The 14,525-nt window shown below is 41.0% G+C and overlaps 1 protein-coding gene across 1 annotated transcript in view; it reads right to left on the reverse strand.

Moving 5' to 3' along the window:
* LOC149451267 (cilia- and flagella-associated protein 337-like) overlaps nt 1-14,525 on the reverse strand; it is a 172,608-nt gene that overhangs the window by 83,861 nt on the left and 74,222 nt on the right. Inside the window, exons 14-15 of the mRNA XM_089690806.1 lie at nt 7,885-7,990; nt 654-805 (exon numbers count right to left, since the gene is read on the reverse strand). Coding sequence (XP_089546932.1) covers nt 654-805; nt 7,885-7,990 — 258 coding nt within the window. The remainder of the gene's footprint in view (nt 1-653; nt 806-7,884; nt 7,991-14,525) is intronic.

Raw genomic sequence — 14,525 nt, forward strand, 5'->3', positions numbered from 1 at the left:
TTGATCACTTATAGGTCGGTTTTCCAGACCTTTATATATCTATGTGTTTTTATACACTTTATGTCACTTATGAATGTTTCAATATAATTAGCGTGCATCATTATTTATTTATGTACCCTTATTAACTTTGTTGCCCTTCTCTGGACTTTTTCCACTTCCAGCACATCCTTCCTGTGGATTTTTTGGCACATAGTCCTCACATAGTGCCCTACTCCAGCAATGACAGGTCCAGTCCCCAGCAACCTCTACTTCCCCTGCCATATCCTCCACTTATAACTCTCCCCAAAACTTAACTTTTTCCACTGGGTGGGCACTGGTGATGTAACTCCTACAAATAAGCACAGGTGGTACATAGTCTCCGAAATCTTGCTCCGTTCCAAAAATCTTACAGATGCTGGGAATGAAACTGGACTGTTTGTTGCAATACCAGGTACATGATCTAAAACACAGCTGCAGAACCGAGATTCTCTGCTGAACTGAGGCAGAGTCTACAACTTTTCATGAATATTGTGTCTGAGGAATCCACAGGAGATACAAAAAGTGCACAAGTGGTATGGTCATCAGTGTTCACTCTTAACATACAATAAATGTTACATTATAATGGGAAATAGGCTTCTTTTGTTTATTGCACATCATTTTAGATATTTCCTTACTTTAGCTTGACCTGCAGAAGGGCGATGGAGTCAGTGGTAACACAAAGTGCTTTAATATCTGGGATATAGTGACCAGCAGTAAGTTCCCCTCTGATTCCGGTTGATTTTGAGAAGGCAGTAAACAAACAAGTCTGACTTTGTATGTCCCATATCTGAAACACAGGTCTCTCATTAAATACAGTACAATAAATAACTGCAATTTGAAGATCTTAGAAATTAACAATGAACGCTTTTGCCTGATATTATAATAAATTGTATATGAATTACTGATTGCCAATCTACATGAAGTCTACATGTGGACAAAATCTAAGAATTGTGTCCAACACAGCTATCCAGTGTCTTCAGATATCCCAATATTATGTCTCTTTAAAAATACTGCAAGTACTGAAAATACCTAATTATCCTGCCAGGAATGCATTCAACTACTAATTTCCTGTAGTGAGATGACAGCACTGGCTCTGCTACACCATATTCCAAATTGGTGTTGGTATCTCTACCTTAATTCTCTCCTGCTGGACTACAGAGCTACACAAATACATGCACTATTTGAATATGAAATACTGTGTTGTGGCCCCAGCTGTGTAGTTTAAAGCCTATGTGTGGGAAAAAGCTATAAAACATAGCCAGCATATGTGCCTATCCAGTATATGCACAGTTTCCCATATGAGGTCACTTTCAGTACAAAAAAACCTGATAATCTTGGAAGAGATGCAGTTATAGTTCCTGCCTTCCTGAAGTCAGCTGAAAAAGCTGCCTCTGTTGCACTGGGGGGAGCAGCTGCAGATGACTCTGCAGCTGCAGGAGCTGAAGTCAAAAGGTCCAGCATTGCAGTGCCAGAAATAAAGCAATAGCTATACTCCCAGAACTCAGTAAAAATGTAGAGGGGGAGAGGAGGAGAAACAGAGGTTAATAATCTAGTTTAAAAATCCTGTTTGATCCTGTCTTCTCCAATCCTCCCCTACTTTCACAGTCCCCAATCAATCTGCTGATAGTACAGAGCCCTGGGGGGGGGGGGGGGGGCATGCATGGGATCGGCACAAGGCTGATCAGCATTGTTCAGACAGTGGAGAGGAGAGGAGTCAGAGGAGAATGAAAACTCCTCCTACAAGCTTTAACCAGTGCTCGGCCAGACACTGTTAGAAGTCACAAGACTGCTCTAACTGCTGATGAGAAAAGGTATTTAGCAGTTTATATTTACTAAAATAATTGAATTTACATATTCTGTGTACTGTGGGAGACCAGATAATGTAAATGCAGAGTCCTGGGTTTAGTAACACTTTAAAGTGTATACATCTACAGTATTCATGCTGGAAAATTCCAATTATATATTGATACATTATACTGGTGTAGACAAAATTTCCCCTGTATATACAGTAACTGTTTCCCATCATCTTATAAGATTACAGTTATGAATATGAAATTAGAAATTGTGATTGGAGGTGGCATGCTCTCTGCCATGTAAATCTTGGCCATAAGGCAAATTGGACCCCAAGGAGGAGTAGAGGTCTGCATAAAATTCACACACTAAGTCTGGGCCTCAGAGACTGTTAAAGTATATGCAAACCCTCAAGCTGTAAAACAACCCATTCAATTTAAAACAGAAAGGCAAAACATTTATTTATAGACATAAATACCTTTTTCCCCCTTTTTTTATAAGTGATCACATACCCTCTGTCCTCAACTGCATAAAGTGCTCGGATAAACAACAGCACACAGATCTTCCCAGTGAATGGCTGAGTGAATGGTTGTACAGCACAGCCAGAAAACTGACCACCTATGTTCTCATGCCAAAGAAGGCAGAGGGACTGGCGGGAACACCAGGGATTTCGCATAAAAGAAACATTACAAAGAGAACAGGAGACTTTTTCACACAAGTACATGGTACCGCAGGCACATATCAGGAATAGGAAATGTTGGGTGTACATATTTAAAATGCTCCATAACTTTCTATTCGTAGATTTATTTAGGTGTTAGTCTCAGTTAGGTATATTAAATACAGAATTAAAATGTTCCTTTCAAATAGAAGGCATGTGCATTGTATGCCTTGCATTGAAGAACCACTATTACTGTATTGTGATAACTAAATATTATTAATACATGCAATAATAGTTATCACTGTCTGATTTTTTTTTTATTTCCCATGACTTTATTTGTATTTTTATCCACATTTACATGCAGACCAAACAGTTTAGCAACAGTGACAAATTTCCTGCACTTCATAATACTGTATATATGGCTTCTGTACCTGGGAGCCATTTAACAGTACAGATCCAGTAGGTGACACTGCTAAAGCATTCAATCAACTGTAGCACTTCTGGCATCATGTTTTTAGCCAGATGAATTCATCTGAGAGTCATCTGAACCCTTATATCCTATAGTAGCATACAGCAGGGTCAGCTACATTTATTACAGGTACTTTTATAGCAATGATCATTTACACAGTGCTTTACATATGTATATTGTACATTCACATCAGTCCCTAACCCTCAATCTAAGGTCCTTAACCCAAATTCATACATACACATACTAGGGCCAATTTAGAGAGGAGCCAATTAACCTACCAGCATGTCTTAACACCTTCCCGTCTGGCCTATAGGAGATTGACGGGTGGACGCGACATTCCTCCTTCTGAGTGGGCATCATATGAGGTCCTGTGAAAAGGTGCTGCTCATCTGTCACTGGCTGTCATCACAGCCGATGACAGATCACTACACCAGCACATTGCCAGTGTCATGTGACCGCTGTGACCAATCACAGCAGATCACATGACAATTGTATACAATGGATGGCTTCCTTTCATGCCATCCATTGTATACAATTGTGTTGTAAGCTGTGATTGGTCAAAGCAGTCACATGGTACAGACAGGGCCAATCAAAGCCCATCTGTATCATGTGATGAGCTTTGCCCAATCACAGCTAATCACAACAAAAGACTGAATTAGTCAGTTTAATTCAGTAACAATGGTTGCAAATATCAATGAAATACATTGGTATTAGCAATCTTAATGTGTGAAAAAAAACAAAGTCTGATCACTTGCCAGAGTAGTTCAATGTTACTATGGTAACATTGTAATTATCTGGTCACAGTGTGTTGAAAAAAAATAGTAGAATTTTTTTTTAATAAAAAAATAATAGAAAAAACTGGAAAAAAAATAAGTTATTATTGTATTTTTTATTTTTTTACATACTGTCACCAGTCAGTGTCCCTGATCACCACCACACCAGTTATATAATAATGTTGTACTTATATAATAATGTTGTACTAGACTAGTAACAGCATTTTTTTTTCTTAATTTCTTAATTTTCAAAAAAATTGTAAGAAAAAAATTACAGCTTCAAAAAACTCACCATGCCTCTTATTAAACACCTTGTACCGTCTATTTTCCAAAAATGGGTCATCTGGGGGGTATTTGTAATATTTTGCCATTTTTGGGCCTCAAGAAATGAGATTGGCCATCAGTACATTGGCTGATCGATTGTCAGATATATATACCATGGTTTGTGGACTCTATAACTTTCCTACAGACTAAATAATATACACTAATTTGGGGTATTTTCACCAAAGAAATGTAGCAGAATACATTGTTATTGTCAGGGATGGAGGTGTGACCAGAAGTGTGTGGACTGATACAGGGAAACGCAAGCTTCAGATATGGTATAAATAAGACAATTTATTAAGACTAACAATACAAACATAAACGCAGTGCACCAAACCCCAAGCTAACACAAATACATACAACAAGGTGAAACAAACCCAAACCTAAACTGATAAAGATACACAGGTACATACACATATAGAGCACAACGTAGTCAGGCAGGCCGGGTCGATAACTATCGGGCAGGTAGGTACAGGAGGAGCAGGCGGAGAGAATGGTCAGGGTCACAAGCCAGGGATCAAACAGGAGAAGTCAGCAGAGGTCAGGATCAGGCAGGGTCGGCAACAAGTCAGGCAGGAACAGGAACAGGAACGCAGGTTACAAGGTACAGGGGCCCATGGAAAAACACACACCAAGGCAGAGACTGCAGGTCTGGCCATCCCTTAAATACACCACCTGCAATCAGCCCCAGGTGATGGCTAATTGCCGAAGTGAACCTCTGGTTGTTGAGAGCACCCGCTGGCCAGCCCTGGTACTGCAGCCCACAAGGCAGGTGAGTCCCACCACTATTGGCAAGTCCATTCCTGACAGTTATCTAAATTTATGAAGAATTGTTATTTATTTGCTACATTTTATAACAGAAATGAAGAAACACACTTTTTTTTCCAAACGTTTTGGGTTTTTTTTTGCTTATTTAGCAAAAAATAAAAAACGCAGTGGTGACTAACCCTCTCACAACTGTTCATATAGACATGAGGGTAGGAAGAAAGCTGGTAGACTCTAACAAACAGTAGGTAGAGTTTTAATTGTCCATCAATGAGTTTTCTTGGAAATAGCATTATTAAAAACGGCCACTAGAGGGAACATAGATCTTTTCAATGCTGATCATTGTTATTTTTTTTTCTTTTTTGCTTAAGGTGCGTAATTTATTAAAACATTATTTATATTATACTTACTCATTTTCTCACCAAACAAAAGATAAGAGAGAGTAAAATTTTTCACTAGAAATAATCAGGCACAAGATCATTATAATCTCTACTAGCTGAGCAAAAGGTATTCTTTGAAGGACGGCTGCCAATAAACGTTTCATTCTATTACATTGCAATTCTTATTGCGATAGGGATCATTTATTCATTTCCGTCACTGGAACAAAAAAGCAAGCTACCGTAGAGCTATGCTGAAGTCTGTTAGATTTTTCCCACATACACTTTTCATGTGTCTTTTCTACCAATTTATACTGTATATCCTCACACTAGGCAAAAGGTTCAAATGTTAATTTGTAAGTCCTAAAGGAACCACATAAACACTTCTCCACTCTATCTAAAACAAATTTGGCTGTAGTTCCACTTTAAAGCAGATAAATTACCCCTTGAGTGACAGCAAGATGAAGCATTTAGTAGTAGACATCTTAATAATTATCATACCATTAATTCTGCAAGACAGCAGATATAAATATATTTCACTGAGCAGCAACTACAAAAAACACACACCCTACACATGAAAGAGTAAAAAACTATTTTTTTTTAATGTGCAGCACTCCTACAACATAATTGTGTTAAAGAAACTCCAATCATACACATGTCTCATATAATGTTTAAAATCCAATAATAAACGCCCTCATTTCAATACGTATATGTCTCATACAGAACATACTGTATATACCACAGTGAGTCATTCATATAATAAAGTATATACCCCGCAGTGATTCCTTTTTATAATGAAACAAACTATATTCATCAAATAATAAGTGAAACTGTGTTCATAAAATCAACAATTTAAGAAAAAAAATAAATTAAATTGATTAATACACACTGCTCAAAAAAATTAAACAAACACTGTTTAATCAGAGTATAGCATCAAGTCAATTAAACTCCTGGGATATTGATCTGGTCAGTTAAGTAGCAGAGGGGATTGTTAATCAGTTATCTGATTATACCGGTATCTGCTCCTCTGTGCAAAGAGGAACAGGATGAGCACTGCCAGAGCCCTACAAAATGACCTCCAGCAGGACACTGATGTGAATGTCTCTGACCAAACAATCAGAAACAGACCTCATGAGGGTGTCCTGAGGGCCCAATGTCCTCTAGTGGGCTCTGTGCTCACTGTCCGGCACCAAAGAGCTCAATTAGCATTTGCCATTGAACACCAGAATTGGCAGGTCCGCCACTGGCGCCATGTGCTTTTCACAGATGAGAACAGGTTCACCCTGAGCACTTGTGACAGACGTGAAAGGGACAGGAGAAGACGTGGAGAATGTTATGCTGCCTGTAACATCATTCAGCATGACCATTTTGGTGGTGGATCAGTGACCGTCTGGGGAGGCGTATCCATGGAGGGACACAATAGATCTCTACAGACTAGACAATGGCACCCTGACTACCATTAGATAACAGGATGAAATCCTTGGATCAATGTTAGACCCTACACTGGTGCAGTGAGTCCTGGGTTCCTTCTGGTGCATGAAAATGCCCGACCTCATGTGGTGAGAGTATGCAGGCAGTTCCTGGATGATGAAGGAATTGATACCATTGAATGGCCCCCATGCTTGCCTGACCTTAATCCAATAGAACACCTCTGGGATATCATGTTTCAATCCATCCAAAGCCGCCAGGTAGAACCTCAGACTGTCCAGGAGCTCAGGTATGCCCTGGTCCAGATCTGGGAGGAAATAATCCAGGACACCATCCGTCGTCTCATTAGGAGTATGGCCCAACCTTGTCAGACATACATACAAGCACATGGGGGCCATACAAACTACTGAGGACCATTTTGAGTTGCTGCAATGAAATTTCAGTAAAATGGACTAGCCTGCTGCATCATTTTTTCACTTTGATTTTCTGGGTGTCTTTGAATTCAGTCCTCTGTAGGTTGATAATTTTCATTTCCATCATATGATGGGGCATCCTTACATTCCTAACACATTATCCAGTCCATAACAGTATAGATATCCAGCATGAGAATTTTCCCCATTGAGATCTGATGTGTTTTCAAAGTCTTCCTTTAATTTTTTTGAGCAGCGTGAAACACTTCAACATTGTCAAAGAGAAGAAAAAGCACCGCTCACCAATCCAGTACATTAGTATGTAGATGAATGTGGCCTCAGCCTGTGCTGCTCCAGCCACGCCCCTTGACATGTTTCACCCTGCTTGTTGGGGATTGGTCACAGAAGCACCTTTTCTTCTCTTTGATAATGCTCTTACACCTCTGAATAGTGCACTGATGGCAGCTTCCTTCACTGCAGTCAGCGGAGAGATCTCTGTCTCATCATACAGCGGCACTGCAAGTTTCATTTGAAATACTTCAATATGTCTCAATTAAGTTTGCTGCTCTGATTTTTTATCCATTTATTTTGTTCAATAAAAGTTTACTTTACAATTGTGTACGGCTATCCACTGTTTCTATGGTTAACCCCCCCCCCCCCAAGTGTATTCTTACACTTGGCTACTTTACTGCGTTCAGTGCAAACAATTTCAGCAAGAAAGTGAGCTAATAAAATGCTTGCAAAGCAGTCAAGCTCATGTGTTCACATCATGCTCGCTGCCCATAGGGTTTATTTTACATTAAAAGTGGATGGCCTTAATCAATGAAGGCAGGGCTCCAGTAACCAAAGAACACAGTACGTCAGGTCATCTTACCTTTATTGTACAATCTGTGGCAATTGAGAATATCTTGTTATCTTCTGAAGAGACCTCCACAAAGAAAATGGGTGCTGTATGACCTCGAAGCATTCCTGTAGCTCGCCTGGATTTACAGAAAAGAATAATGGATTAATTATATATTCGTACTAATCAGCAAATATCACTATATACAGTACATGAGTAGGAAAACATACCTGAAACATATAGGACAAAAGGAATATACAAATATACCAATGGGTATATGTATACATACAGTGAGGAACAGAAGTATTTGAACACCCTGCGATTTTGCAAGTTCTCCCACTTAGAAATCATGGAGGGGTCTGAAATTCACATTGTAGGTCCATTCCCACTCTGAGAGACAGAATTTAAAAAAAAAAATCAGGAAATCACATTGTATGATTTTTAAAGAATTTATTTGTCTTGCACTGCTGAGCATAAGAATTTGAACACCTGAGAAACAGCAAGAATTCTGGCTCTCAAAGACCTGTTACTGTACCTTTAAAAAGTCCACCTCTACTCCACTCATTAATCTAACTTAGTAGCACCTATCTGAGCTCTTTAAAGGCACCTGTCCACCCCACAGTCAGTCAGACTGTAAGGGAATTCCTGTAAGGCAACTAGCTAATAGAAATAAGTATAGGCTCAAGCATGCGTGCAAAGATGCACGCGCACAGGTGCACACACGCGGGAGCATGCCCACTGTTTCTGGCGCCAGACAGGCTATTTAAAGGAAGCTCTTACTCTCTGTCAGTGCTGACTGGTCTTCAGCTATCTTTCTGTTTCCTGCTGTATCCTGTTTGTTTCAGTTACTGACCTGGCTTGCCATTGACCTGCTCTTGGATTCTGTTTATGCTTCTGCTCATCGGTTTCTGATCCTGGCTTCCTCCTGACCACGTCCCTGTCTGATGTTTCAGTACCTCATTGCCTGCACGTTGCTGACCCTGGCTATTACTCCGACTACGCTTCTGGCTCCAGTTTTGGCTCTACAGTCCTGGCTCTACAGTCCTGCCGAGTGCCTGTCCAGTCTGTCATTACATCAGCTCCGGTTATCACGGTGTGTTCCAGCCTCACGCTTATCAGAAGTTCCGGCAAGCCACATACACAGATCTTGCAGTTCCAGTGGAGTGCGTCTGTAACCCCAGCTGGCTGTCCCAGCATCAACTCTGTTCCCGACTGGATGCCCATCACCAGCCGCAAGTTCCACAATCAATATCCACAGGCACTCATGTTCCTCCTGTCCCTCGGCACCATCTGTTTCACCTTCAGTGGGGCCTGGGTTGAAGATACAAGAGAGGCTGACCTCGTCAATTCAGACTTCTATCAGGTACGTGACACAGACGCCAACTACTACCATGGGCAAGACCAAAGAGCTGTCAAAAGACACCAGAGACAAAATTGTGGACCTCCACAAGGCTGGAAATGGCTACGCAGCAATTGCCAAGCAGCTTGGTGAAAATAGACCAACTGTTGGAGCAATTGTTAGAAAATGGAAAAGTCCCTCGGACTGGGGCTCCATGCAAGATCTCACCTCGTGGCGTATCACTGATGATAAGAAAGGTGAGGAATCAGCCCAGAACTACAAGGGAGGAGCTAGTCAATGACATGAAGAGAGCTGGGACCACAGTTTCAAAGGTCACTGTCAGTACAACACTACGCCGTCATGGTTTCAAATCATGCATTGCACGGAAGGTTCCCCTGCTCAAGTAATCACATGTCCAGGCCCGTCTGAAGTTTGCCAATGACCATCTGGATGATCCAGAGGAGGCATGGGAGAAAATCATGTGGTCAGATGAGACCAAAGTAGAATTTTTTGGTCTAAACTTCACTCGTCGTGTTTGGAGGAAAAAGAAGGATGAGTTACATCCCAAGAACACCATCCCTACTGTGAAGCATGGGGGTGGTAACATCATGCTTTGGGGGTGCTTTTCTGCAAAGGGTACAGGACAACTGCACTGTATTAAGGAGAGGATGAATGGGGCCATTTATTGTGAGATTTGGAGCAACAACCTCCTTCCCTCAGTCAGAGCATTGAAGATGGGTCGTGGCTGGGTCTTCCAACATGACAACGACCCGAAGCACACAGCCAGGATAACCAAGGAGTGGCTCCGTAAGAAGCATATCAAGGTTTTGGAGTGGCCTAGCCAGTCTCCAGACCTAAATCCAATAGAACATCTTTGTAGGGAGCTGAAACTCCATGTTCCTCAGCGACAGCCCAGAAACCTGACAGATCTAGAGGAGATCTGTGTGGAGGAGTGAGCCAAAATCCCTGTTGCAGTGTGTGCAAACCTGGTCGAGAACTACAGGAACCGTTTGACCTCTGTAATTGCAAACAAAGGCTTCTGTACCAAATATTAACACTGATTTTCTCAGGTGTTCAAATACTTATGTTCAGCAGTGCAAGACAAATAATTCTTTAAAAATCATACAATGTGATTTCCTGAATTTGTTTTTTAAATTCTGTCTCTCAGAGTGGGAATGCACCTACAATGTGAATTTCAGACCCCTCCATGATTTCTAAGTGGGAGAACTTGCAAAATCGCAGGGTGTTCAAATACTTCTGTTTCTCACTATATATATATATATATATATATATATATATATATATATACATACATACACTACTCAAAAATATTAATGGAACACTTTTTAATTGGAGTATAGCATCAAGTCAATTAAACTCCTGGGATATTGCTCTAGTCAGTTAAGTAGGGGTTGTTAATCAGTTTTAGCTGCTTTGGTATGAATGAAAATAACAACAGGTCTCTCCATTGGCTTCCCATTGCCCAGTGAATAAAATTCAAAACATTAACAATCACATATAAAACCATTTATAACTCTGCCCCAAATTACATCACCAATCTTGTCTCCAAATATCACCAAAACCGTCCTTTCCACTCCTCCCACGACCTCCTGCTCTCTAGCTCCCTTGTCTCCTCCTCCCATGCTTGTCTCCAGGACTTCTTCTGAGCCTCCCCCTTCCTCTGGAACTCTCTACTCAAATCTATCAGACTATCGCCTGCTCTGCCCACTTTTACAGTAGGTGATCTCTGAAAACCTATCTCTTCAGGGAAGACTATCCTGCCTTCAGCTAATAATTGAATCTTCTATTCCTTCTACCAGTTCATCCCCCACAGTTATTACCTTTTGTACCACCATCCCCTTCCTCTTAGATTGTAAGCTGGAAAGGAGCAGGGCCCTTCTAACTCTCTTGTATTGAACTGCATTGTTGCTGTATTGTCTCCCTTTATTTTGTAAAGTGCTGAGCAAACTGTTGTTGCTATATAAATCCCGTATAATAAAATAATAATAATAATAGATGGGCAACAATGAGATGACCCCCAAAACAGGAATGGTTTTACAGGTGGAGGTCACTGACATTTTTTCCCTCTTCACCTTTCATGACTGTTTTTCACTAGTTTTGCATTTGGCTAGGGTCAGTGGCACTACTGGTAGCATGAGGTGATACCTGGAACTTACAAAGTTTGCACAGACAGACCAACTCCTCCAGGATGGCACATCAATACATGCCATTGCCAGAAGGTTTGCTGTGTCTCCCAGCACAGTCTCAAGAGCATGGAGGAGATTCCAGGAGATAGGCAGTTATAAACATTCCAAATTCATAATTCGACATTTATAATATATTGATGGCAAGCTTGCAAAATATTTGGTTTTTATGATTAATCATAATTAATATTAAAATGTCTGATTGGCCTTGAACAAGTGATAGTGTTAAATTCTTCAGTTATAGTTGAGACAGGAGTTAGCTAAGTAACTAGCTGGAAGCTGAGTATTCTATAGAAGGGCAAAGGTGGTTAAAGGTCTTTGGTATAGAATGTCATGGGAGTGAACCAAAATATAATTAGTATGAAATAATATATATTCTAATAGTATCTGTGTGTATGTGTTACATAAGTAGATTTTTTGTATGTGTTACATAAGTAGATTTTTGGTTATACAACATTATTGAGATATTATGTTGTAAAGATACATTCTTAGTTTATAAACAGAGAGACTAGTCACATGAGCAGGCTAATGCAACATTGTCAAGTTCAGCTTATGGAGCCAATACATATGGACTTGTCAATCAAAAGGCCATATACGTAGTGTCCCCTCCCTTCAATGAAATTGCTCTGCTAAGCAGTATTGTTTGCCATACAAGGTTCTAAGATCACGAATTATGACGTATACAACCATCATAAAAAGGCATTCTCAGAGATGCGAAGGGCGCTTCACAGACACACTCATACACACACAGGCATGGCATAAAGATGCTATGGTTATTCACAGATCTGACAGACTGGAACAGGTGCATACTCTAAGAGACTCTAAAAACACATCACTTCCTCCTTCTCTAAGACAAGAAGCACCACATGGAAGAACAACGGTCATGAAAATAAGGGTGACACATCTCTATAACTTCTGTTTTGATATTTCTGTTTTACCTACATGGAACTGTTTATTATACGTTTTACATTGTTATTTTTAGCCATTGTGTGATACAATAAAAGTCACACTTTAATTTTTACTTCGCCAGCTCTATAATTATTCCAAAATCACCTATAGACACTAAAGAATTATTATATGTGTCTCAGAAAATTCTACAGGCAGTTACTCTAGGAGAGCTGGACATGGCCGTAGAAGGTCCTTAACCCATCAGCAGGACTGGTATCTGCTCCTTTGTGCAAGGAGGAACAGCATGAGCACTGCCAGAGCCCTGCAAAATGACCTCCACCAGGCCACTGGTGTGAATGTCTATGACCAAACAATCAGAAACAGACTTCATGAGGGTGGCCTGAGGGCCCAACGTCCTCCAGTGGTCCCTGTGTTCACTGCCCGCCACCATAGAGCTCGATTGGCATTTGCCATTGAACACCAGAACTACAGATCTACTCACGCAATCCTTCCCAGCTCCACTGCCTGTAGGTGAGCCCCTCTCTCAATCTAGGCCCCCTCCCACACTTCTGCCTTCAGCCTCACATTCTCTCTCTCTGTCTTCCACCCAAACTCTCTGGTAGCTACGCAGGCTCAATCACTTTTTAGGGTTGTTCTGGCCCCTTGCCAAACCTCCTGTTGGGGATTGGCCAGGCTTCCTCAAAAGTCAATCAGGAACTCCTCAGATCCACTCACTGCTTCTAGACCTTTCTCCAAAGTTCTAGAACACACTGACAACAATCTGACCACAATTTGACCTCCCTCTGACTGTTATACCAGGCTGGTACTCAGCAACTGCCTACCAGTTAGGATCTAGCTCTCCCTAGCTGACCAGAGCAATGCAAAATGTAGGATTATTATTAATTAAATATTATGATAGTCAAATTATCTTAAATTGATACTAAACACATACTGTTTAATTTACAATATCCCTTCTCTTTCTCTATATGGATGATGACACTGTAAATATTTTAATAATAAAAAAAATCTTAGTTCCTTTTCGTAATTGATATACAGCTGTCACATGACCCAGCACTTTCTCAGCCTGTCTGCAGGGAAACATGTCACATTTGAAATCAAATTGTTTTTGGCAACAACATGGTGTAGGCGCATTTCTGCCAGTCACAGGCTGTGTCACCCCTCCCCCCCAGCCTGTGTCATGTCTTAGAATAACAGGGAGGTGAGGCCTTCATCAATCAATGAAATGAATGATGTAATGTCCCACCCCCATTGTGTTTAGCTGGGTAGTGAGCATGGAAGAGTGGGTACACCCACATGTGTGACTCTGTGGTCACATGGGCTGTTTGGCTAGGTTCACATCTGTGTGGGTGGTGCCGTTGCGAATCCGCATGAAAATCCATGCAGCCGCACCAACCACACAGAGAAATACGGACCCACAGGCGGGTGCCATTAGTTCTAATGGCACGCTGCTGCACTGGAAAACACAACTGTACTGGGTTTCCCATGCGGGCTGAGTTTTCAGAAGCAGTGCAGGAACAACTTCTCTGCGTGCCACGGGGCACGGGAGTCCATTCAAATGAATGGGCTCTCATGCCCGCGCAAAAAGCGGCCCACATGGCCGCATATATGTGAACCAGGGCTTCAGATGTGATAGGGTTAAAATGCTCAGCATAGAAGCTCATTGAAAACTGAGCATGTGCAGTAGCTGACAACACTGCTCTGCAAAATCCCCAACTGAATTGGGTACATGATCAAAAGGGGAGATAGAGAACAGCAGAATCAACCAGGTTTTTTGCAGAATACTGAAAACGAGTGCCTGAGAAAGAAAAGTATGTAATACAGCATTTATTGATAGTTTTTATGATGTGGGTTTAGTGACATTTTAAGGCAAGTTAACCAAAACATATGCTGAGTTAACCTTTTAGAAATTTGTGATGTAAGATCAAACGTCTGCTGTGCCATTCATGATTTAATGACATTAATAACTACAGAAGTTACCCAACTGATATCATCTTCAAATATTTGCCACACATTTCGAAAAAAAAGAAGTGTGTGATGTAAGAGGAAGATCCTACTGTATGATTCATGTCCTCATAAGCGTAAGAGCTACTTTGTGTGCCTCTAGCTATCCTGTTGAGGTCATAATATGTACACAGAGTCAACAGCTTGCACAGTCCTCTCCCCCCAGAGCTCAAAAGCTATTCCCTCTACTCCAAGTTATCTGTCTGAAATCCCAGAACTGA

Source organism: Staurois parvus, unplaced genomic scaffold, assembly GCF_062004578.1.
Source record: "Staurois parvus isolate SC_StPar_1 unplaced genomic scaffold, SC_StPar_1.0 ptg000544l, whole genome shotgun sequence".
NCBI classification, from domain to species: Eukaryota; Metazoa; Chordata; class Amphibia; order Anura; family Ranidae; genus Staurois; species Staurois parvus.